The sequence below is a fragment of the Rhinoderma darwinii genome, chromosome 2 (assembly GCF_050947455.1).
Source record: "Rhinoderma darwinii isolate aRhiDar2 chromosome 2, aRhiDar2.hap1, whole genome shotgun sequence".
Taxonomy (NCBI): domain Eukaryota; kingdom Metazoa; phylum Chordata; class Amphibia; order Anura; family Rhinodermatidae; genus Rhinoderma; species Rhinoderma darwinii.
The window spans coordinates 214,656,223-214,683,023 of NC_134688.1; the positions used below are offsets into that span (position 1 = coordinate 214,656,223).

Sequence of the window (26,801 nt, forward strand, 5' to 3'; positions counted from 1 at the left end):
GGAGGTAATGTGATGGTCTGGGGTTGCTTTGGTGCTGGTAGAGTGGGAGATTTGTACAAGGTAAAAGGGATTTTGAATAAGGAAAGCTATCACTCCATTTTGCAACGCCATGCCATACCCTGTGGACAGCGCTTGATTGGAGACAATTTCATCCTACAACAGGACAATGACCCAAAGCACACCTCCAAATTATACAAGAACTATTTAGGGAAGAAGCAGGCAGCTGGTATTCTATCTGTAATGGAGTGGCCAGCGCAGTCACCAGATCTCAACCCCATAGTGCTGTTGTGGGAGCAGCTTGACCGTATGGTACGCAAGAAGCGCCCATCAAGCCAATCCAACTTGTGGGAGGGCCTTCTGGAAGCATGGGGTGAAATTTCTCCCGATTACCTCAGCAAATTAACAGCTAGAATGCCAAAGGTCTGCAATGCTGTAATTGCTGCAAATGGAGCATTCTTTGACGAAAGCAAAGTTTGAAGGAGAAAATTATTATTTCAAATAAAAATCATTATTTCTAACCTTGTCAATGTCTTGAATATATTTTCTAGTCATTTTGCAACTTATTTGATAAATATAAGTGTGAGTTTTCATGGAAAACACAAAATTTTCTGGGTGACCCCAAACTTTTGAACGGTAGTGTACACATATATATATATATATATATATATATATATATATATATATATATATAGTGGCGTAGCTATAGGTGTCGCAGCGCTTGCAGTTGTGACTGGGCCCCGGGGGCCGCCCACCACATGCTGCATAAGAAGCATTAAAGCTGGACAGATACGGTTTCCTAGTGGGATTAAGGACCTTTAATGACGTCATGCCCATGTGACCTGACTGGACTTTGAGGAACAGAATCCCCGCCCACCAATCAGGTATTTCTACACAGTATAGCAGCAGCTCGGCAGTCGGCAGAAGAGAAGGCCCATCCACCTCTCCGGTCCTTGTATACAGCCACAGGTTGGTGAGTGCTTTTTCAACACCCCCTCTCCCTCAATCCTCCATTGTCTCTCCTTTACTCCTGTAGGGTTTGTTAACTTTTTTTAATTCACCGTGCGTTTTTGCAGCAAAAATGGCGCGGGTTTTGCAGCGATTATGAAACTTGCAGCAAACCACACCATTCATATCACAAATTCGAAGATTGCTCAATAATATTAGTACAAGACACATAAAAACATTATGCTTAATTCACACAGTGCGGTCAAATCACATCATGTGCTGCGATTTTGTGAAAACCGTGGTAAAAAACGCAATTTGACCACACTGTGAATAATGTATATCCTAATATCACAAGTAGCAAGAAAACATAGGTATGATGAGCGCTGCAGGATGAAGCCAGTAGTTCTTTAAAGTATTACTTGATTAATAACTAAATAACTACTAAGTAGTGCCTTTATCAATTATATGATTACAGTTTGGTGCCATAACGCGAAGGGGGAGTTCATACAGTCTTTTGGTGCTTTTTTAGCGCGGAAACAGTGTCAGAAATTGTGCCCAAAAAGTTCCGTAATTGCCTCCCATTGATTTTAATGGGGGGGGGGGGGAGTAGGTGTTTTTTTTTCCATGTGCGGAAAAAAAAGCGTTGTGTACTTTCTTCAGGTATTTCAGTCTCTGACCCCCCATTGACATCAATGGGAATCAGAGAATGCGTTTTCCACGGCGGTTTTTGCACGCGGAGCTCAATGGCTGCAGCCACAAAACACGGCAAGTGTTCTGCCGGCAAGTCAATATCTGCCTCAAAATTCCTTCTGTGTTTTCTTGCTACTTGTGATATTACCATTTGGACAGTGGCATAGCTATTGGGGTCGCTGCGGTCACAATTGAGACTGGGCCCCGAACCTATGGGACCCGCGGCCCCCCGCACCACATCTATTCACCGTTACTATAGTAACTGGGGCCTATGTAATACACTACACAGGCCCCTGTTACTATAGTAACAGTATACTTACCCTCGTTCCTGAGCGCAGCGCTGCTCTGGACGCCTTTCAGTGCACCGCGCACAACCTCATGACGTCATGGCATCAGGACCTGCGCTTAGATACAGGGCCCAGCAAACAGTATCACATATGGTCTGATACTGTGTGCTGGGCCCTGTATAAAGGGCCCGTATTTGATATTAGGCACTAGCGCTCTGCCCAGGGAGTCCAGCACTGCTCCTGTCGTTACTGTCCATATATGAACATTGATGTCGGGAGCTCCCCGAGGTATAAGTGTAACTTTTACCTGTGACGGACGCCATACAGTTGAATCTGTCACCCATAGGCTCCCAGGCATAATTCACATCAGCGTTGAAGGCTTTGTTAGGGGCCTCCATCGCAGTTCCGCCGAAAATACCGGAAACAATAGCTCAGCATGCAGCACTATTGTTTTGGGTAAAACCGCAGACACCCCAACGAAACCCATTCAAGTCAATGGGCTCCGTTGGGCATCGGTTGTCTTTTGCACTTCCAGCATTTACGTTGTTCTGCTCCTCTGACGGAGCAAAACAACAGAATGCCGAACTCAGATGTGAACAGGGCCTTACCTGGTTACTAGCGTTCACCTACTTTTGAAAGTAGGTGAATGACCGCTAATAACTCCTATTGCAGGGACTCCTTTGTATCTGAATTCTTGCGCATCTCTGGTGATCGTGCGCTTCTCACAAGCCTCAGTAAACGAAGCAGTGACAGCTCTAAGCGGTCATTGGTTTGTTTACATCACGTGGTGCCCGGCACCTCAGTTCATTGTCTTACTTTTAAAAGTAGGCCGATGACCCGGGGATAACCTGGGACCATGTGATGTAAACTAACCAATGAAAGCTTAGAGCTGTCACTGCTTCGTTAACGGTCACGGACCCAGGAAGGGAAGTATAACTGTTTTGCTTTTTTAAATGTTACTAATGTATTTTTTCTGTGGTTGGGTTTTTTACAGGTTCGGACTATTTTGATGAAAGCAAAACAATTCTTATACTTACCTTTCCTGAGTCCAGCGCTAGAGCCGCAATGTCAGCTAGCTGTGCCCTATATCTAATCCTATCATGTGTGATACTGTATGCTGAGCCACTGTATCTAATCCTATCCATAGATATAGGGTCATGGTGCTATAGATATGCTGTCTCAGATATAGAATTTATGTATATATATATATATATATATATATATATATATATATATATATATATATATGTATGTATGTATATATATATATATGTATATATATATATATATATATATATATATATACACATACGCACACACATATATATATATACACACACACACACATACATATACACACACACATATATATATATATATATACACACACACACATTTTGGGGGGGGGCATATATATTGGGGCTATTGCCCCTGACATTTTAAGACCTAAGCTACGCCCCTGGCTGCTTGTACCACATTGTTTTGTCACTTAGGACACCAAGAGATGCAGCTGAAAGCTGTGGGCCGTCAGCCATGCAGAGAAGTGTGGGGGGGGGGCCATGAGCCTTTAGCTACGCCGCTGAATATATATATATATATATATATATATATATACATAGCTATAGATGCATTTACATGCATTAACTGGAGCGTTTTTCACATATGAACAATTTATCCTTCGATGTTAGTTGCTGATACAGTGTTCACCAAGAGTATTTTTAAGGAATGCGGTCAGTTGTCCACAGAGTGCGAATGCCAGTCTCTTGCTGGACTTTCACCTTCAGTAGTTTAATATGGGCACTTATTGCTGCTGTGGTTTAACAGTCCCTCTTTAATGTACCGACACCTACATCAGTTTTAAAAGCTTTTATCTCTCATTGCAACTTCAATCTCTCGCTTGGTTGACCGCCAGTAACATAAAGACCATACTAGCTCCACCAGGAGAGCAAGTTATTATATTCCACAGGTGTCTGTGAGGCATCACTTTGAATTTAACCAGCTAAAAGATTAAAGCTTTAAAATGTCAAACAGGAAAAACAATTCAAAAAAAGGTCTTAACATAAAAGAGGAATAAAATGACCAGCAATGGGAAAATCGCTAGACCAAAATAAAGCAAAGCTCAGATGAAATATCATATTTTGACGTTCATATAAGCAGCTGGCATGAGTTCATTTTCAAAGAACACTTCCACGAGTGATGCATAGCAAAAGAGAGATAAAACAGCACTCTAAAAATAAAATATATACAACAAATAAAGTCCACAAAACCAAAAAGGATATCAAGTGACTGGAATCTAGTGACAGTCAATTGCTTTTCCAACCATCTAAATAACTGCATAATATACTCTGAATAGAACAATATATTTAGGCTTTGCATACACTCGTTAGAATGCCAATGAAATTACATATGCACTATGTTTGTCAAAGGCAGTCTGGTTGTTACTATTGTATATGAACTATGGCTGTTACTATACATGTGTTATGACCGTTACTATTACATATGCACTATGGCTGAAACTCATATGCACTGTACCTTAGATATGCATTACTGTTGATTTTTTTCTTATATATGTACTATTGTGGACTTATATAATTATACAGTATATGCACTTGTATTATTATATATGAACAGTACATCAGGTATAATTATACAACCACTAATATGGACACAATTATGGTCTGTAATACACTTATGATTTTATGGGCAGTTTTATGGGAATTGTATGAGCATATATGGGTACTATTGCTTAACATTGTAGGGTACCAGTGGATACAATATGGCAGTGTTAAAGGCTGTGAACCCCTTTATACTAGAATATGTTTTTATTGTTAATTTCTTTACTAAATGCAAAATTAAGCAACTTTCTAAATAGTCTTCATTAAAAATGTTCTGCGGCAGAGTCTTTGCAATTGCTGTATATAACTAGCTACCTTGCTGATTCTGACATGGTTCCAACAGCACACTCCCCTGGCTGTGTCGGCTCTCTCTCCTCTCCAGGTCCCCTCACTTAAAGAGGCTCTGTCACCACATTATAAGTGCCCTATCTCCTACATAAGGAGATCGGCGCTGTAATGTAGGTGACAGCAGTGCTTTTTATTTAAAAAAACGATCTATTTTTACCACTTTATTAGCGTTTTTAGATTTATGCTAATGAGTTGTTTAATGCCCAAGTGGGTGTATTTTTACTTTAGATCAAGTGGGCGTTGTACAGGGGAGTGTATGACGCTGACCAATCAGCGTCATTTACTCCTCTCCATTCATTTACTCAGCGCATAGGGATCCTGTTAGATCACTATGTGCTGTTTTATACGAACACATTAACAATACTGAAGTGTTTAGACAGTCAATAGACATTCCACGGGATGTCTATTCACAATCTGTGCACTTCGTTACTGTTTCTATGGTAGTTACAGCAGAGGAAGCGTAATCTCGTTGTAACCTGTCATTTACCGCGTAATCTCGCGAGATTACGCGTCCTCTGCTGTAACTACCACAGACAGAGTAACGAAGTGCAGAGATTGTGAATAGACATCCCGTGGAATGTCTATTCACTGTCTAAACACTTCAGTATTGTTAATGTGTTAGTATAAGGCAGCACATAAGGATCTAACAGGATCCCTATGCGCTGATTAAATGAATGGAGAGGAGTGAATGACGCTGATTGGTCAGCGTCATACACTCCCCTGTACAACGCCCACTTGGTCTAAAGTAAAAATACGCCCACTTGGGCATTAAGCAACTCATTAGCATAAATCTAAAAACGCTAATAAAGTGGTAAAAATAGATCGTTTTTTTTAAATAAAAAGCACTGCTGTCATCTACATTATAGCGCCGATCTCCTTATGTAGGAGACAGGGCACTTATAATGTGGTGACAGAGCCTCTTTAATGTTAGAAATAGCAACAGAGAGGAGGTCGAGGTTATAAATGGTAGATCAGTGTGTGGAGAGGGAGGAAAGCATCCAAGTCTTCAGGGTGGGCAGATCACACAGGCTGTCAGTATCAGAGTGTAGATATGGAGGGAAGCATACATGGCAGTCTGCAGGGTGAGGAGAGAGATCACATAGACTGTGTAGTACCCAAGGCAGAGTGCCTGCAGGGGGAGGAAGGGGGAGATCATACACTGCTCAGCATCTGTGAGCTCAAGAGAGAAGAAATCCCTCATGGGCTATATAAGAAGTACATGAATGAAGCTGTGCGGATACATGAGAGCTAGCATTGTGGACTCACAGAACTCGCTTGCAGCATTTATTACTGGGAGTGACACGTCCACAAGAAAAAGGTCTGAAACTGGGGGCAGTTTTGAGACCTGCATATCAGGGGGTTTGAAAATAAATAAGGGAGGAAAAGTTGCAGCCTGCAACTTTTTTTTTATTCTGGTGAGCCACTATTATATGTAAAAATCATGTTTTCCAAAGATATTACGGGGCACTCTTATAGGGAAACAACATAGTATTATTTTTATATATGGGAAAAGAAAAGATTACTGGAGCTGGAGCCTACGGATTCCGAGTGGCAACCGCTAAAGTAAGCTACCCCCCATTCCAACACACACTACGATAACCATTCATTAAAGTTTGCCACTTCTAAATAATACACAAATAGCCGGTTTACATAATTAGTTCTAGTGCCCTGTATTATTTTACAAGTAAAAGTGCCCCTTCAGAAAACTCCTTTTCTAATAGTGCGATTAGTGAAACAGCTGGAAATCCAGTAGTATTTTAGGGACAAAAGGGATTTAAATATAGTTAATGCAAGGTATTTTTTTTTTTTCATCCCTGTTGTATGTAACGGTAAGAACAAAATGAACAATATTATTTCCGTGCCCTAGGAAAGAATTAGCAAGTCAAATATTGAGTCAGGCCTCCAGCATATGCTAAGAAGATTGCTTTGATCTTATCCGCTCTAAAAGCTCCATTATTGAATTTATACTCTGTGAACACATACAAGGCCAATATACAATGCATACATAACTACACTGTTTGAGGAAGCAGGGAATAATGCCTAACAAAGAATAAAGAGGAAATAAACTACAGTATATATATATATATACACACATATACATACATATATATATGCATGTACACATATACATGGGTGTATATGAAATACTGTTAACTTACTTCTTATATTCCTGAAGCTCTCCCATATTACAGAGATAAGGCAGGTCGAAAAGAAAACTAAGATAATAATGAAATAGTATACTGCTCCTTTATGTAGATTATGCCACTGTAGTGTGTAAGGTTTACATAGCCTTTAAATACAATCATAAGCTAGCAATAAGATTCACAAGGGTTATTTGTAGTGAGAACATACCATTTTGTTGTTTATTTCATGGAAATGAATCTCACAGACTTTCTCCACAACGTCTTCATTTTCAAAGGTTACAAAACCAAAACCTGTAAAAGAGAATTATGATGTTTACTGCATAAAAAACGAAAACAAATCACCACACTCAAAGAAACGGAACATAAAGAGACTAACCGTGATTTAAAGGGGTTGTCCGACCCAATACATTTTTTCCAAACATCTTACATGGCTATAAAATAACAAAAGAATTTACCTTATTGGTGTCGACACATCACCGCTACAGTCAATGATTGGCTGCATCGGTCACGTGTCGCATCGACAGGTCATCACTGAAGCCGGAAGAACAGAGACCGCCGGGTACCAGAGTAGTGTCAACATGGAAGCGGAAGGGATTGGTAAGGTAAATTATCACTTCTTTTGTTATTTCATAGCCACGAACGCAGTTTTGAAAAAAATTATGGGGTTGGACAACTCCTTTAAGAACAAATGCAATAGAAAACAACGCATGCTACAAATGTATGAGATTCTATACCTTCATATATACATATATATTCTGCTCACATACATTTCTTATAGTGGACGAGGCCCCTGTCACAGTAGAATGGTATGGCCCACAGGTCAGTCTTGTGTAATGCATCCACAGGATAACTGAATAAGACTAAACATGGCGTCAACTACAGTATGTGACCTCCCCACACACACATCATGGGACCCCTAGCATTTAGTGTGGAGCATGGTTACATGACATACTTGTGTTGGGGCCACATAGGAGACACATCCGTGGGCTGAGGGCCTGTTCACATCACCGTTCGGGTTCCATCCATTAGTTCTGCTCAACCTTTCTGTCAGTAGGAGCAATGAACGGAAGGAAGCAATGATTGGAACCAATGAACGGAAAGCCGAGCGGAAACCATAGCTTCCGTTTGAATTACCATTGATTTCAATGGTAATGCTTCAGTTTTTCTCACAGAAACAATAGCGTAGTCGACTATGGCTGCCCGTATTTAGAGTATGTTATGTTGTTAAAGTGTTGTTAAAAATGATGGGGTTGGACAACCACTTTAAGAATAAATGAAATGGGAAAAAATGCATGCTACAAATGTATGAGATTATATACATTTATATATACATATATATTCTGCTCACATACATTTCTTATAGTGCACTAGGCCCCTGTCACAGTAGAATGGCATGGCCCACAGATCAGTCTTGTGTAATGCATCCACGTTTGACAAGTTTCTGACATGTCAGAAGTTTGGATTGATGGGGGTCCGAGCACTGAGACCCCCACCAATAGCTAGATTGTTGCAGCTGTAGCGCTAGTGAGAGTGCTCAGCCGCATCGTGTCTGCTCGGCTTTTTCCGGAAAGCCGATGTATCAGAGTACGGGCTCATAGACTTTTGTATTGATTCCGTACACGATACATTTATTTCCGGAAAAAGCCGAACAGACACGAAGCGGGTGAGCGTTCAAAGAGCGCTTCAGCTGCTTCATTCTAGCGATTGGTGGGGGTCTCTGTGCTCGGACCCCCATCAATCCAAACTTCTGATGTGTCTCTATGACATGTCAGAAGTTTATCAAACGTTTAGCTACACTTTAATAAAGTAATGATTGAAAAATAAAAAACACGCAGAGGGGAAAGTGAGAAGTAAGAGCCGCTACCACAAGACACTGACAGACATGATGAGATGCTGCTGTATGTAGAAATGCTTTATAACTTCTGCTCCTCAATAACCTATTATTCACCTGGACAGTGTTACCTGAAAGCCAGGGGTCACATGACTGTCACCATCTTTAGTCCATTCTGTTATCCTATGGATGCATTTCTATGGACTAATCTGTGGGCTATACCATTTTTATTTTTTTTAGACAAAGGCAACTACACTGGAGTAAGAAAGATATGTGATCTAAATTTTAAATACGTATATATCAGAAATCTCTATCATTTAATACTTATGAATAAATTAATAAAACAAATTAAAACTGAACAACCCATTAAGGGTCAATGCACGCGATGCGTATTACGGGCGGTTTTGCCGTGCATATTTGTGTGCGGCAAAACCAGCGTAATACATTACCAGCATAGGCAATGAGATATCAAGGAATCTCATGTCCACGCTGCGGTAATTTTCGGGATGCAAATTGCCCCACGGTGCGTGTTTTCAAAACCGCGGCATGTCAATTTATCTTGCGATTCGGCCTGTGAATTCTATCTCCCTAGTTCTGAAGAAATATGCAGCAAAACCCGCAGCATGAAACCTTTGCGATTTGGGCAGCAAAACGTAAAAAACACACTGAAAAACGCATCAAAAAATGCACCCTCAGGTGCGTTTTATTTGCTGTGAATTTCTTGAAGTTTCCTGCGACTTTTGCTGCGGAAAATACGCAACGTGTGCATGTAGCCTTAAGGAAACAGATTTACTGTGCCTAAACAAATTAGTTTGTCTGCAGATCCCTTTGAAATTGGTGGGGTCCACAGTCTATTATCTAAGATGTATTGCCAGCTTTAGAGAAAATAGCGGGCACAGTGAGCAAAGAACCTAAGGAGGTAGAGAGGGCCCCTTTAGAGTAATCCTATATGGACCACTGCTGTGATGATGGAGAATCTGAAAAGTCTATCTAAGGCAAGGAGACCAGAAGGTTAGTGAGGTATATGGCAGATTTACTGCGATAAGAAAACTGCATAATTTGTATATAGAGAATTATTATAAGTTACAAATCCCCAAAAACAAAGTCGCTAGAGGTCCTATTTTGCCCTCTCCATGGCAGGAAACTACTTCCAGTGCAAAGACATGGCCAACATCAAGCATACTGCAACAGTTGCTCAGCTATATCGCTATGTGCAGCCACATAAGCACACTATAATGTTACTGCAGTATCTTGATTATGAATATACATTACCTCCAGCCAGGACGTGGTGGGGATTCAGAATCCTTTCACTTCGCTAACAGAATCCCGACACTACAGCACAGCAAGCGTAATCTCGTTTTAAATGACAGTTTACAGCATAATCTCGCGAGATTACGCTTGCTGTGCTGTAGTGTCGGGATTGTATTAGCGAAGTGTCAGAATTCTGAATACACATCACGTCCTGGCTGGAGGTAATGTATATTCATTGTCAGGACACTTGAGTAACGTTCGTGTGTTTATGTGGCTGCACATAGTGATATAGCTATATCGCTATGTGCTGTGTAAATGAATGGAGAGAAGTGTATGACGCTGATTGGTCACTGATTGGTCAGCGTCATACACTCCTCTGCACAACGCCCACTTGGCCATATAGTAAAACACGCCCAGTTGTTCATTAAGAAACTCATTAGAATAAAGCTAAAAAAGGTCATAACTCCGTAAAAAATGATGGTTTTTCTAAATAAAAAACACCACTGTTATCTACATTACAGCACCGATCATATTATGTACAAGATAGGACACTTATAATGTGGTGACAGAGCCTCTTTAAAGCGTATGTTCACATTGAATCCATTTTACATTTTATATACTGTACAGTCTAAATTTTGTAAATATACAACACTTTTTCTTTTCTGTCATAAATCGTGTATATTTAGTCATTAAAATGTTTTTATTACTTTGAGGACGTTACAAAAACGCATCTTTAAATACTCATGCAGCTTGCAGCTGTAAGACTATGACCATTAAATTCAATACCAGATTACCGCTAAAATATTTTAATGACCCATGCGTGTTAACAAAAACCCATGCTTTATTTCAGATGCATTTTCGTGTACGGGTTTGAAAACTTAAAAAACGTGCAATGCGAATCTAGCATTATATATTTTTTTATAGTTCCAGTTTTCTCTGTTTTTAGTTCTTATTGTACCCTGATCAAAATACCTTATCATGTACTGCGCTGTATTAACAATTGGTTCCCATCAGAATCAGTCGACAAGCTCGCTGAGTGACACACCCCTAAAATCTTGGCTGATCTCCTATAATGCATAAGAGCAGTAGTTTTCTATATCACACTTCTATACAATGCCTGGTGTAAACATGATACTTCTTAGAATGCAAATGCTTAGAGCCAGCTCTGTGAAGACATCAAACCTGCAAGGAGTGCTGGGAAACGTCACTTTTAAAGTCTGCTGAATGCAGATTGCTGATAAACAATGTTAGGCTGGATTCACACCCGAAGGAAGCAAGTTTTTTTTTGTTTTTTTTAAACGCGTAGCTTTGGATTGTGAGTATGGCAGCCTGGTTACAAGTGGAATGGCAAGTGTTACATTGTTTGTACGGTTGAAAAAAGACATATGTCCATCAAGTTCAACCAAGGGATGGGAAAGGGGAAGTACAAAATGTCTACACATAGGAGCGAAGATTTTTTTGTTCTAGGAAATTATCTAAGCCTTTTTTAAAGCCATCTACTGTCCCTGCTGTGACCAGCTCCTGCGGTAGGCTATTCCATAGATTCACAGTTCTCACAGTAAAGAAGGCTTGTCGCCTCTGCAGGTTGAACCTCAGACGGAGGTAGTGCCCCCTTGTTTTTTGAGGGGGTTTTACATGGAACAGGATTTCACCATATTTTTTGTATGTGCCATTCATATATTTATATAAGTTAATCATGTCCCCCCTTTCATCATTTTTCAAGGCTCAATAGGTTTAGTTCTTTTAATCTTTCCTCATAACTTAGATTATCAATGCCCCTTATTAGCTTCGTTGCTCTTCTTTGTATTTTTTCCAACTCCATGACATCCTTTCTATGAACTGGAGCCCAGAACTGAACTGCATATTCTAGATGAGACCTCACTAATGCTTTGTAAAGTGGTAATATTACATCCCTGTCCCGCGAGTCCATGCCTAGATTAATACACGACAATATCTTGCTGGCCTTTGAAGCAGCTGATTGACATTGCATGCTGTTATTTAGTTTATGATTTACAAGTACACCCAGATCCTTCTCAACAAGGGAATCCCCCCCAGTGTAGGTGCCCCTAGGACATATGATGCATGCAGGTTGTTGGTACCCAAATGCATAACTTTAAATTTATCTACATTAAACTTCATTTGCTAAGTAGACGCCCAAACAATTAATGTTGCAATTCACGAACATCTTCCATAGTCTGAACTATATTATATAGCGTGGTGTCATCTGCAAAAATAGAAATAGTGCTATTAATCCATCCTCTATATCATTAATAAATAAGTTGAATAATAGTGGTCCCAGCACTGAACCCTGGGGTACACCACTTATAACCGGGGACCATTCAGAGTAGGAATCATTGACCACAACTCTCTGGATACGGTCCTTGAGCCAATTCTCAATCCAATTACAAACTATACTATCTAAACCTATAGTCCTTATTTTACCCATTAGACGTCTATGAGGGACAGTGTCAAATGCCTTTGCAAAGTCCAAAAACACTACATCCACAGCGGCCTCTCTGTCTAGGCTTCTGCTCACCTCTTCATAAAAACAAAATCAGGTTGGTTTGACAACTTCTGTCCTTAGTAAAACCGTGCTGGCTGTCACTTATAATACTATTTTTTGTTACATAATCCTGTATATAGTCCATGAATAGCCCTTCATACATTTTCCCCACAATGGATGTTAAGCTTACTAGTCTAGAATTACCCGGGGTAGACCTAGAGCCGTTTTTGAAAATAGGCACCACATTTGCCCTGCACCAGTCCCTTGGCACTATACCAGTCACTAAAGAATCTCTAAATATTATGAAGAGGGGGACAGAAATAACTGAACTAAGCTTCTTAAGAACTCTAGGGTGTAACACATCTGGTCCTGGGGCCTTGTGTACGTTTATTTTATTTTATTTAGCTTGGACCATATCTACATTCATCCAATTCAGTATATCAACTGATATATTAACAGCACTGACACCAGCTACATCAGCTGCTCTTTATTCTGTTGTATATACAGAGCTAAAGAACCCATTTAGTAACTCTGCCTTCTCTTGATCCCCTGTGACCAACTCCCCATTACCACTATCTAGGGGTCCCACTTGTTCAGACCTTGGCTTTTTTTGTATTTATATACTTGAATAATTTTTGGGGATTTGTTTTACTATCCTTGGCCACCTGCCTTTCATTTTGTATTTTTGCTGATTTTATTACCTTTTTACAGATTTTATTAAGCTCTTTATATTTTACAAAGACTACAACTGTACCCTCAGATTTGTATTTTTCAAATGCCCTTTTTTTGTCATGCATTGCCCTTTTTACAGAAGGTGTAAGCCATGTGGGATTTAATTTTAGTCGTTTATACTGGTTACCTATAGGAATACATTTTCCACTATAATTACCCAAAGTAGATTTGAGAATCTCCCATTTATCATTTGTACCATTATTTGACATTAGTTCTTCCCAGTCTATACCCTGAATTGCAGCCCTCATCCTGGGGAAATTGGCCTTCTTAAAATTAAGTGTTTTAGCCCTCCCAGCCTGTGTATGTTTTTTACAGTATATGTAAAATATAACTATATTATGATCACTATTACCGAGGTTTTCACGAACATTGACGTTCCCAACAAGCTCTGCATTATTAGAAATGACCAGATCCAACAGAGCTTCCCCTCTAAGGCTGGGTTCACACAACCCATTTTCAGACGTAAACGAGGCGTATTATGCCTCGTTTTACGTCTGAAAATAGGGCTACAATACGTCGCCAAACATCTGCCCATTCATTTGAATGGGTTTGCCGACGTACTGTGCAGACGACCTGTAATTTACGCGTCGTCGTTTGACAGCTGTCAAACGATGACGCGTAAATTGACTGCCTCGGCAAAGAAGTGCAGGACACTTCTTTGCTACGTAATTTGAGCCGTTCTTCATTGAAGTCAATGAAGAGCAGCTCAAGATTTACGAGCGTCAAAGACGCCTCGCATAATGCGAGGAGGAGCTTTTACGTCTGAAACGACGCAGCTGTTTTCTCCTGAAAACAGTCTGTCTTTTCAGACGTAAAAGGAAGCTAGCGTGTACACATACCCTAATCGGATCTTCCACAAACTGGCCCATAAAATTTTCCTGCAACAGGTTGAGGAAATGTCTCCCCTATGCAGTTGAAGCCGAACCATAACACCAATGAATATCCCGTTAATTAAAATCTCCCATTATTACTACAGTACCCGCCTGCTCCATCTGTTTATATAGCTGACCTTCTATCTCCTCAGTTATATTGGGGGGTCTATAGATTACACAAAAGTAATTTTTTCAGTGTTTACCTCCCTTTGTAATTCCACCCACAAGGTTTCAACCTCCTCACAATCTTCACCCTCTAATGTCTCATTCACACTGGCCTTCATATCACTTCTCACATACAGACATACACCACCACCTTCATATCCCTTCTCACATACAGACATACACCACCATCTTTCCTATTTGTCCTGTCTTTCCGAAACAGTGTAAAACCCTGTAGATTTACAGCCCAGTCATGTGAAGAGTTTAGCCATGTTTCAGAAACACCAACTATATCTATATTTTCTTCCAGTATCAAGGCCTCCAGCTCCCCCATTTTGCTTGCTAGACTTCTGGCATTTGTGAACATACACTTTAACTTGCCTTTCAATGTTTCACTTTCAGTATCAGAAATGTGATTATTTGACATTATTTGGGCATTTTTATTTTCACTGCTGTTTTGTAACGAAAGGATCTCCTTATCTTGTTGCCTAGTTCTCTCCCCAGTGTCTGTTTCCCCCCCGTTACTTATTGTTAAAACTATGCTGGCTACTCTAACCCCTGAAGACAACAGCTGTGTCTGTGTACTCATTTTCTCTATAGCATTACATGGCTGCCATTAAAATTAACGGCGGTCACACGTTGCTTGGATGGGCTGGATCCACCAGACCGGGAGACGATCATACAGGGTACAAGGACATGGCTGTCAAGCCCTTTAAAATATAAATATCTTACCTGATGTTACGGTGTTTAGAATCTCTCTCAACTGTCCTTATAACCAACTCTCTCCATGGGAAAACATAGTTAAATCTGTAGTGCTTTAAGAATAATTGCCTCTGTGCTATCAAATTCACAGCAGCGCACATCAAACACAAAGGGTTATAAATTACAAAGCAGAAACCACCAGGAAAACCCCCTCCCCAGACACACCACAGTCAAGGAGGCAAAAGAAAATGACTTATTTTTTTATCTTTACTAATGAGGAAAACTTAATGGGATCACCAAGAACGCATAACACTACTTAGTGGTTTGCAAGTGCCTAGGAGCATTGAAGGAGTTTACGTGTCTGTTATTTATAGGGGTCAGGAGACAAGGGGACTTAGATCTTTGCTCTCAAAGGGAAGCAGCCAGTGTGTAATAAGAACTTCGTGGATCAGTGCAGGTCTGCACTCGTCTTTGAACACCCTGGCGCGGTCAACCTCAAGGGTCATTCAGTATCCGGAGATGGTTATTTGTCCCTTTCTTCCTGAATTACTTCCTCTAATACCTCATCAGGACATCCTGAGGCCCTTAAGACGCTATTAAAGTTTGAGGCTTGTGACCTGAACGCTTGTCACTCTCTCCGCGGCTGAATCAAAAAGGAAGACAGATTTGGCCCAGTTAAAGGCTGTTTGATGCCTGCTGCCTACCCATCAGCTATGCAATGTATTTACTCATCCAGGCCCTGGATCTGCCAGACAAAGCCACATGGATAGGTTTTTGGCAGGCGGTTCCAGCTTTGCGTATTGATTCCCTCTTAAAAATCAACACATTCATTTTCCTAACAACTGCTCAATACTTAAACAAATAAAACACGAGGGGAAAAAAAAAAAAAAAAAAAGGAGTGAGCTCTCTGAAGGCAGCCTGAAGCAAAGCGAAAGATCCAACGGCTGCTGGAAAAATCAAGCGCCCGCATTTAAAATACATATTTTTCAGTGTTTTCTAAGGCTGCATCAACTGCTACTTTCAAGTAACGTTTCACAGGATGCGCTGCTTACCGAATTATATACACAAAACATACACTGGGTTACAACCAATAATCTCATTTACATAGAAAATCATAACGATATTTCATAAATACTATCACAAATACGTGACCATGCCAATAGTAACAACAAAAGGACAGCATTCTTGGATACCCAACAACCCCAGATGCACCGCATCATCCGCACATGCGCTCTATTACTCTGCCTGCAAGATGCGCTGCATTAAGTAAAAGTAAGATTGCTCAGTGACTATAGACTCTAATAAAGTGCATATATATATATATATATATATATATATATATATACATACACATACATATATATATATATACATACATACACATACATATATATATATATATACATACACATACATACATATATATATACATACACATACATACATACATATATATATATATATACATACACATACATACATATATATATATATATATATATACATATACATACAGTGAAGGAAATAAGTATTTGATCCCTTGCTGATTTTGTAAGTTTGCCCACTGTCAAAGACATGAACAGTCTAGAATTTTTAGGCTAGGTTAATTTTACCAGTGAGAGATAGATTATATATATATATATAAAAAAAACAAAAAACAGAAAATCAGTGTCAAAATTATATATATTTATTTGCATTGTGCACAGAGAAATAAGTATTTGATCCCTTTGGCAAACAAGACTTAATACTTGGTGGCAAAACCCTTGTTGGCAAGCACAGCAGTCAGACGTTTATTTGTAGTTGATGATGAGGTTTGCACACATGTTTGATGGAATTTTGGCCCACTCCTCTTTGCAGATCATCTGTAAATCAGTAAGATTTCGAGGCTGTCGCTTGTCAACTCGGATCTTCAGCTCCCTCCATAAGTTTTCGATGTGATTAAGGTCTGGAGACTGGCTAGGCCACTCCATGACCTTAATGTGCTTCTTTTTGAGACACTCCTTTGTTGCCTTGGCTGTATGTTTCGGGTCATTGTCGTGCTGGAAGACCCAGCCACGAGCCATTTTTAATGTCCTGGTGGAGGGAAGGAGGTTGTCACTCAGGATTTGACGGTACATGGCTCCATCCATTCTCCCATTGATGCGGTGAAGTAGTCCTGTGCCCTTAGCAGAGAAACACCCCCAAAACATAATGTTTCCACCTCCATGCTTGACAGTGGGGACGGTGTTCTTTGGGTCATAGGCATTTCTCTTCCTCCAAACACGGCGAGGAGTTAATGCCAAAGAGCTAAATTTTAGTCTCATCTGACCACAGCACCTTCTCCCAATCACTCTCAGAATCATCCAGATGTTCATTTGCAAACTTCAGACGGGCCTGTACATGTGCCTTCTTGAGCAGGGGGACCTTGCGGGCACTGCAGGATTTTAATCCATTACGGCGTAATGTGTTACCAATGGTTTTCTTGGCGACTGTGGTCCCAGCTGCCTTGAGATCATTAACAAGTTCCCCCTGTGTAGTTTTCGGCTGAGCTCTCACCTTCCTCAGGATCAAGGATACCCCACGAGGTGAGATTTTGCATGGAGCCTCAGATCGATGTCGATTGACAGTCATTTTGTATGTCTTCCATTGTCTTACTATTGCACCAACAGTTGTCTCCTTCTCACCCAGCATCTTACTTATGGTTTTGTAGCCCATTCCAGCCTTGTGCAGGTCTATGATCTTGTCCCTGACATCCTTAGAAAGCTCTTTGGTCTTGCCCATGCTGTAGAGGTTAGAGTCAGACTGATTAATTGAGTCTGTGGACAGGAGTCTTTTATACAGGTGACCATTTAAGACAGCTGTCTTTAATGCAGGCACCCAGTTGATTTGGAGCGTGTAACTGGTCTGGAGGAGGCTGAACTCTTAGGCTGGGTTCACACGAGCACATTAACGTCCGTAATGGACGGACATATTTCGGGCGGAAGTCCCGGACCGAACTCAGTGCAGGGAGCCGGGCTCCTAGCATCATAGTTATGTACGATGCTAGGAGTCCCTGCCTCTCCGTGGAACTACTGTCCCGTACTGAAAACATGATTACAGTACGGGACAGTTGTCCTGCAGAGAGGTAGGGACTCCTAGCATCGTACATAACTATGATGCTAGGAGCCCGGCTCCCTGCACTGAGTTCGGTCCGGGACTTCCGGCCGAAATACGTCCGTCCATTACGGACGTTAATGTGCTCGTGTGAACCCAGCCTTAATGGTTGGTAAGGGATCAAATACTAATTTCTCTGTGCACAATGCAAATAAATATATATAATAATTTTGACAATGTGGTTTTCTGTTTTTTGTTTTTTTTATATAATCTATCTCTGGTAAAATTAACCTAGCCTAAAAATTCTAGACTGTTCATGTCTTTGACAGTGGGCAAACTTACAAAATCAGCAAGGGATCAAATACTTATTTCCTTCACTGTATATATATATATATATATATATATATATATATATATATATATATGTATTTCAAAAAAGAAGATCTTGCAGCACTCCAATAGGCAAAAAAAAAGCATGATTTATTCGGTCCACATCAAATAAAAGTGCAGCGTTTCAGTCACTTTTATTTGATGTGGACTGAATAAATCACACTTTTTTTTGCCTATTGGAGTGCTGCAAGATCTTCTTTTTTGAAATACCTTTATTTAGTCCAAGGATCAGGGCTACTTGCTGGGCACCCTGCCGTTTACATTTAAATATACCTTGTTGTGGGGTGAGTGCTGCGGTTTCTCTACTTTGTGTGTGTGTGTGTGTGTATAGATATATATATATATATATATATATATATATATATATATATATATGTATACATATATACATACACCAGTTGGTCTTAAGTTTATAAGAGTTGATGATAAAATAGCTTCCAAGGTGCAACTTCATCTTAAAAGCGGCACAGTCTGTATTTCAGGCGTACGCACGCAGGTGTCACTGCCTAATATACGGTATAAACAAGGAGGGGGAACATCGCATAACTATAGCTATCCAATCATCTCTAGTCTAGAGAAATCCATCTATGAGGCCTATACTCTAAGTGCAATAATCCTTGTTGCAATTCTCTATTTGGTCTGACCAGATCCAGCATCCTACCCACAATGCCGTGTCAAATATCGAATATAGCACTTCTGAGTGTCCCATGGAACAAAAGCTTTGGACACGATTTACACAATAACTAATATCTGACATGATACAATAACTTGTGTCACAATATGGCTGTAAGCACGTAAAATTACAAAATATTCAGAAATATTTAAACAACGAAGAAGCTTGATGTACAGTGTAAGGCCCCACGCACACGAACGTGATTTTGCGGCCGCAATTCCCCCGAAAATCCACGGGAGAATTGCAGCCCCATTCATTCCTATGGGGCCATGCACACGACCGTATATATATATAGATATATATACACACACACACACACACACACACACACACACACACACACATACATACACACGGGGGTGCATAAGTTGTTATACAGTTTAATAGGTAAATATGATAATAATAGGTATACAGATTAAAGTAGTATTTTATTGAACAACAACAATTAAGTACAATCTCTTATATACTCAAATTGGCAGCCCTCACCATTTATACATTGCTGTAATCTAGTTTTTACACTCAAGCACACCTTGGCACAAAGTTCTTTATTGGCATTAATTTCTTGGCATGCTTCTTTCATGAACTGAATCGTGTTATCAACCGTGTGTGGTTTTCTTGAATACTTTATCTTTAATAACTCCCCAAAAGAAAAAGGCCATCAGCTCAAAGTCTGGTTATTGTGGTGGCCATTCAAGCAGGCCTCGTCTACCTATCCACCTATTGGGTAATATTTAGTCAAGAAACTTACGCGCCGCTAAAGCATAGTAAGGAGGGCTCCATTTATCTGAAAATAGAAGTCTTAATTGTCATGCTCCAACTACAATTGTGGTATTACATTTTCTTGGAGCATGTTAAGGTACAGGTCTGAGGTAACCGTTGTATTGTAGAAGATATGTCCAATTACCCCTCTAAATGAAAGGGGCGCCCAAACTGTGACCCCAGATTGATTCAACTGTTCAATTGTTACAAGGGGGTTTTCTGTTGAGTAATAAACAGAGTTGTGCCTATTAACAGCACCTGAAAGTTTGAAGTTACGTTTATTGGACCAAGTTATTTTCTTAATAATGTCGTCTCCTTGTGTTTATTCATTCAAAATTGCCTCACAAAATTGTCATTTAAAAAATCTCCCCCTGTATACCTACTTATGCACCATATATATATATACATATATATATATATATATATATAAATATATACATACATATATACATACACATACATACACACAGTGGATTAAAGATGAATAATTTCAGAACATTTTCCGCCTTTAACGTGACCCATAATCTGTACAATTCCATTGAAAAACAAACTGAAATCGTTTAGAGGGGAAAAATAAAAACAAAACTACAACAATGTGGTTGCAGAAGTGTGAACACCCGCTTATAATTGGGAATTTAGATGTACAGAATTAGCCATTCACATTTAAACTGATGTTAAATAGTAGTCAGTACACAGCTGCCATTATTTAAAGTGATTCTGAGTAACCCCATATAAAGTTCAGCTGCTCTATTAGGATTTTCCTGACATTTTCTTTGTTGCACGTGACAGTAAAATCCATGGTCCGTAAAGAGCTTACAACACATCAAAGGGATCTGATTGTTGAAAGGCATCAGTCAGGAGAAGGATACCAAAGAATTTCCAAGGCATGAAACACAGTGAAGGTAGTCATCAAGAAGTGAATTACATTTGGCGCAACAGTAACATTACCAAGAACTTAATGTCCCTCAAAACTTGATGAAAAGACAAGGCGAAAATTGGTCCGGGAGGTTACCAAGAGGCCTACAGAAACATTAAAGGAGCTGCAGGACTGTGCATGTGACAACAATCTCCTGTATTCTTCATATGTCTGGGCTGTGGCTGGGGCGGCAAGACGGAAGCCTTTTCTAAACAAAGAAAAACATCCAAGCCCGGCTATGTTTTGCAATGACCTACATCAAGTCTACCGAAAGCATGTGGGAAAACATGTTATGGTCTGATGAGACCAAGGTTGAACTTTTTGGCCCTAATTCCAAAATGTATGTTTGGTGGAAAGCCAACACTGCACATCACCAAAAGAACACCATACCCACAGTGAAGCATGGGGGAGGCAGCATTATGCTTTGAGGCTGTTTTTCTGCAGCTGGAACTGGGGCTTTAGTCAAGGTGGAGGGAATTATGAACAGTTCCAAATATCAGTCAATATTGGCACAAAACCTGCAGGCCACTGCTAAAAAGCTGAAGAGGAATTTCACATTTCAGTATGACAACGACCCAGAGCATACCTCCAAATCAACAAAAGAGTGGCTTCACCAGATCAAAGTATTGGAATGGCCCAGAGCCCAGACCTGAATCCAATTTAAAATCTGTTGGGTGACCTGAAGAGGGCTGTACACAGGCGATGCCCTGGCAATCTGGCAGATTTGGAGCGCTTTTGCAAGGAAGAGTGGGCAATGATTGCCAAGTCAAGATGTGCCATGCTGATAGATTTCTACCCAAAAAGACTGAATGCTGTCATAAAGTCAATGGGTAATTCAACAAAGTATTAGTTTAAAGGTGTGCATATTTATGCAACCACATTATTTTTGTTCTTTATTTTTCTAAACCTAAAATATTTCAGTTTGTTTTTCAATACAATTGTACAGATAATAGAAGACATTGAAGGCGGAAAAAGTTGTGAAATGAATTACCTTGTTCTGATTTTGTAACATGACAAGAACCTGCCAGTTTAACAGGGGCGTGTAGACTTTTTATATCCACTATATACATATATATATATATATATATATATAAGGCACAGAACGCTTTTAAATTAGAGTAAGACGCTGTTCACATCTGCATTGTAGATATGTTTATAACGGAAGCCTTGACGCAGTGCTAGATCTGGCGGACGACTCACAATGGGGTCCCCGACTCACAAAGGGGTCCCTCGGGGTTCCTTCGTGGTGTCCGTCATTAAGACGGAACGACTGTTGGAGGCTCCAGACCCTCTGAAGGTACTGTGAGCACAGCCTAAGCTAGTACTTCAAATTGCAATGTGTTCTACTTTAGTACCACTTTCAATAAAAGGTACTTTAACCCCTTCCCGCATTTGGACGTACTATGATGTCCAAATTGTGATGCTCTCACCACTATAGTACATAATAGTATGTCCAGTGGATGGTATGGGTACAGTAGATGAGCCTGCTCCATTAGGAGAGTAATTAGCGGCCAAGATCAAAGTTAACTCCAAAGCCGATTATTAGCAACCACGGCAACTAAGTGGCTACAGAGGCTATGCCTATTTGGCTATTAGGCCATCTTAAAAAATTGCCTGCTAGTTTATCAATGACAGGCAAGAACGCTTTCGTATACGGAGTATACCAAGGTATTATAATAGCGATCAAGCAATTGCATTGTAAAGCCCTATAGTGGGACTAATTTTTTTTTTATATAAAAAAAAATTAAAAATAAAGTTTATTACAAAAAAATTTGAGGAAACAATAATTTTTTTTTTTTTTCAAAAGAAGTTATTTTATTGGGTAAAGGTGCCAGTAAAAAAACCCTATGCATATTTGGAATCACTGAAATCAGAATGGCGTGTAAAATAAACTTAACATGCTATTTATACCACACGGTAAATGACAAAAATAAAATGCAAAAAGGAACGACTGGACTGTTGTTTTTTTCACCACCCCCCCTAAAATAATAATAAAAGTTCATGAATAAGTCCCAAGTACCGCAAACAGTGGCATTAAAAAAAAAATGCAACCCGCCCTACAAAAAAACAAGCCGTCAAATGGATACATCGACGGAAAAATAGAAAAGCCCTCGGAATGGGGCGACGTAAAAGACAATTTTATTCCATGAAAATGGCTTTTATTGTACAAAACAAAAAATTATACATACATATTTGGTATTAATGTAATCGTACCGATCCGTAGAATAAAGTTACCAGATTGTTTAGGTCGTAAGGTGAAAGGCGTAAAACAAACAAAATTTTTAACAAAAAACAAATGGAGGAATTGATGTTAATAAAGTTAAATTAATTATATTTACCCCAAAATGAGACCATTGAAAAATGCAAGTCAGCCCATAGAAAATATGCCCTCACACAGCTATGTCGAGCACTCTTGGAACGCAGAAAATTCAAAAATTCCTACACTATTAATGCCAAAATGGGCTTGGTTCTTATGAGGTTAAAAAATTGTATAAGGTTCCGCATGCTACATTCTTAAGTATTTCTAGCATGAACAGTCAAAATGGGTGCAAATGATGTGATGATCGCTTCTACTTGCATTGTCCATGGATTCTAGAGACAGTAATTTGGAGAAAATCTTAACTCGAGCAGTAGCTGACATGTGTGGTTCTCTATCGGAAGTCATGGTAATACAGCTTTTTCCACCTTTCCTTTCTTAACATGCCTACGGGCATAGTTAAAAGTATCTAGCTTTTGTCATTATAGATAAGAAATGTCACTCAAAAGCTACATAGTAACTGTCTACACTGGGTGTCAGGACAAGAGAGGGCCTGCTATTCAATTCCGTATTTTAAATGCAGCACAATGTTACATCCAGTTTCCTTTATGTGATCCTTTCTTAGATACTGACTGGTAAATGAAAGTTTCAAGATGGAAGCAACATGCAGCAGATACAGGAAGCAAAGAGATAAGTCCTTTACAAGGCACAAGTCGAATACAGTGCCAATCCCGCTATACGTATGCGCGGGATCTACTTGTCACTCAAATGCACTACGTCCGGGAATAAAAGGCATACAGTACTTGTAGGAGCTGGAGCTGAACGTTTAAATGGCGCAGGGTGGGAACCCAAACACAACATAAAAATGCTACCCCTTTATTACATCCTTCAACCAGGCACTGCTGCTAATCCCATCACTGTGCCAACTTTTCTTACATGTAGATGCAGTAAAAGGCTGCGAGGCACATTAGACGTATGAGAATTTAGCACATACGGAAAATTTAAGACATATTGGTTAATACCCACGTGAAAAACCCCCCCCCGATTATTTCAGGTATAGAATGTAGAGCATTACAAACCAGCAAATATTCCACGGATAAATATTCCAGGAAGCATAACAGGTCTGTGTGAACATTTCCCCCAAATATGCCAGTCTGCGCAAAATACAACTGTGTGTGTCTGTGTCCTCTAGCACCCATGTTCTCACCTTGTGGTATGTGTACCCCAGTGGGTACACGTCATGTCTCTGGGAGGCACTCGCACTGTCCTCATGCTGAGCTTTTAATAGGTTTAGCACATGGATGATCATAGCCTTCGGGGTTCTTTGCTGTAATGTAATTGAGTAGGGGGCACTTGGCTGAGAAACATTGGTCTAACAAACCAAAAAATGCCTTTGTATATACACACACACCGATCACTTGTCCCATAAAATAAGAATTCAGGAAAGAATTAACGTTGCCTTCAAAACTTGTCTCAATGAGATTTTGTGATGTACCGAGAGACATTGTTCTAGGTAGATTACCAAAGAAATCCTACAAACAAATGGTCATTTAACCTAAGGAAAAAATATATTTTTTAAAATGGTTTGCAAACAGCCGCGTAATGTTCCACGGAAAACGTGAAATATCACGAATATGCATCTTCGAATGCTATACGATACCTACAGAAAAGTGGAAAACGTGAGAGGCTATTATTAGATGTACAGATTCTCTGCAGATGACACGGCTAGCAATCCACTAAGAGATCACATCCAGTCTGTACTATGCTATATATAGACACTACTAGAGTCCATAAATTGTTAATAATAAGATAGCATTAGACACAAGCGTCCAAAAGCATATGACAGAGGAGGGCTTCTGTGCCCGCAGGAGCGCCAGCTCACCTCCCTAATCCAGAGGTGTGTTATTTATGCACCTGCCTTCTGCATATAGGAATGCTGTAGCAGCTGGCGCCAGTAAACTGTAATAAAATGCCTTTCACAAGATGAAGAAATGTGACCAGACAAGCCAAGCATAATGATATTAAAGCCCGTGTCAATTAATTTTTCTTCCTTGTGATAAATGAGCCCCGTTCTGTCCATTAATAATGAAGGAAGAAACAAGGAAAGTTGACAGTGGCTTAATTTATTTTCTCAACTTGCCTGGTCATATCTCTTCTTGTGCTGCTAAGTCTTTCTGGAGCTGTTGGGAATTGCTGCCGAGGAGAAATAGATTGCTGTGAATCAATGTGGCCCGAGATTGTTCACACGTTTCCCTAAAATCAGAGGGGAAGTTGCTTAAAAAGGCTCACAGCACCTGAGCCCAGCAGCCATTAGCACCAGAAAAATATTTATTTCACCTACAATATCAGACCTTCCAAAGGCAAACAAACATTCTTATTAAAGAGAGATTTCCCAAAAATAAAAAAAAGTTCCTATGTTGATAACCAATAGACCAACATTTCAGCTCCCCATGGGGTTGTCATCCAGGTTTCCTTGAGTCCAGGGGATCTGTCACTAGTTTAGTAATGCCTAATTTTCTAGCCAATCTAATAGGTGCTGTCACACTAATAATGCTAGTGACAACTATGTCCCAAAATGTTTATTATTTTCAAAGTTATGAGCTTTTTCTAAATATGTAAATTAGGCTAATCTAGGCAACAGGGCATCAACAGCAGCTATTCTCCAGAGGTGGCGCTACCTCACAGCCTCTGACACTGTCCTATCAGCATGAAGCTGCTTCACACAGTATGAGAGACTGAGGCTGGAGGGAAGGGATCACTTCAAATGGTTATATCTCGGGCTGTAGGACAGTGATTCTGGTGGCATATGAAAGAGGAGATTCTAATCTTTCATATGGCACCAGGATCGCAGTTCTAACTGTGAAACAACACTGTGTTGACATGCTGGGACTTGTAGTTTTCCCTGTTTTTGGTTGCACGTTCTGACTAAGCATGCTGTGTATCTTTGCTCTGTTTAGTCAGGATATGTTGGTAATTTTAGTCCTACGTTCTAACATTGGGATGTTTTTTTTCCTCTATCCATGGCATGCTAATCTTTGTAGGTTTTTGGGATTTTTAAACATCGCTCCCAACTGTCCTGGATCCAGAGGGACAATCCCGGATTTCAAGCTCTGTCCCAAGAGGTCTGCCGTATGTCCCGCTGCCATCACCACACCCACTGTGCTGCCAGTGTGAGAACGTCACGATGACCTGCACGTATTTCCAACTGCCTGCTCTGTCGCAACACTGTCAAGGCTAACAGCTCAGGGCCTATGTTCTACTTAATCTGCCACTGTATGTAGTGACTTTAATTTCATAGTAAAATATTCTTTAATCAGTGACATTTTTATAACTATACTTTTTCCCCCACACCTATGTGGTTTGAATAGAAACAAATCCATGCCTCTTTTTTTTGGAATGGAAATGTACCAATATCTCAATATAGTAGACTGGCACTCGTATCGGTCTGTTTTACCCATTAGCCGTAAGGAAGGAGGTTTTTTTGTGAAGTGGGGCTCTACTTTCATCTAGAACAGAACAGTTTTACAGCAAGTGTGATTTAACATTTTGTAAGGTGAAAAAATCAAAACAAAGTGAAACCCTGACATTTTCCAACTGTTTATAATACAAACGGTTTTTGGCAGGTGCTGTAAAGCACATATTTTAAGATTGT

General features: G+C 40.0%; 1 protein-coding gene across 5 annotated transcripts in view; it reads right to left on the minus strand.

Annotated features, from left to right (window-relative positions):
• The window catches only part of MSI2 (musashi RNA binding protein 2), a 628,067-nt gene that overhangs the window by 220,869 nt on the left and 380,397 nt on the right, over positions 1 to 26,801 (minus strand). For all 5 annotated transcript variants that reach the window (XM_075852821.1, XM_075852823.1, XM_075852820.1 and 2 more), the window contains exon 8: positions 7,238 to 7,320. In XM_075852821.1, the coding sequence (XP_075708936.1) occupies positions 7,238 to 7,320 (83 nt within the window). The remainder of the gene's footprint in view (positions 1 to 7,237; positions 7,321 to 26,801) is intronic.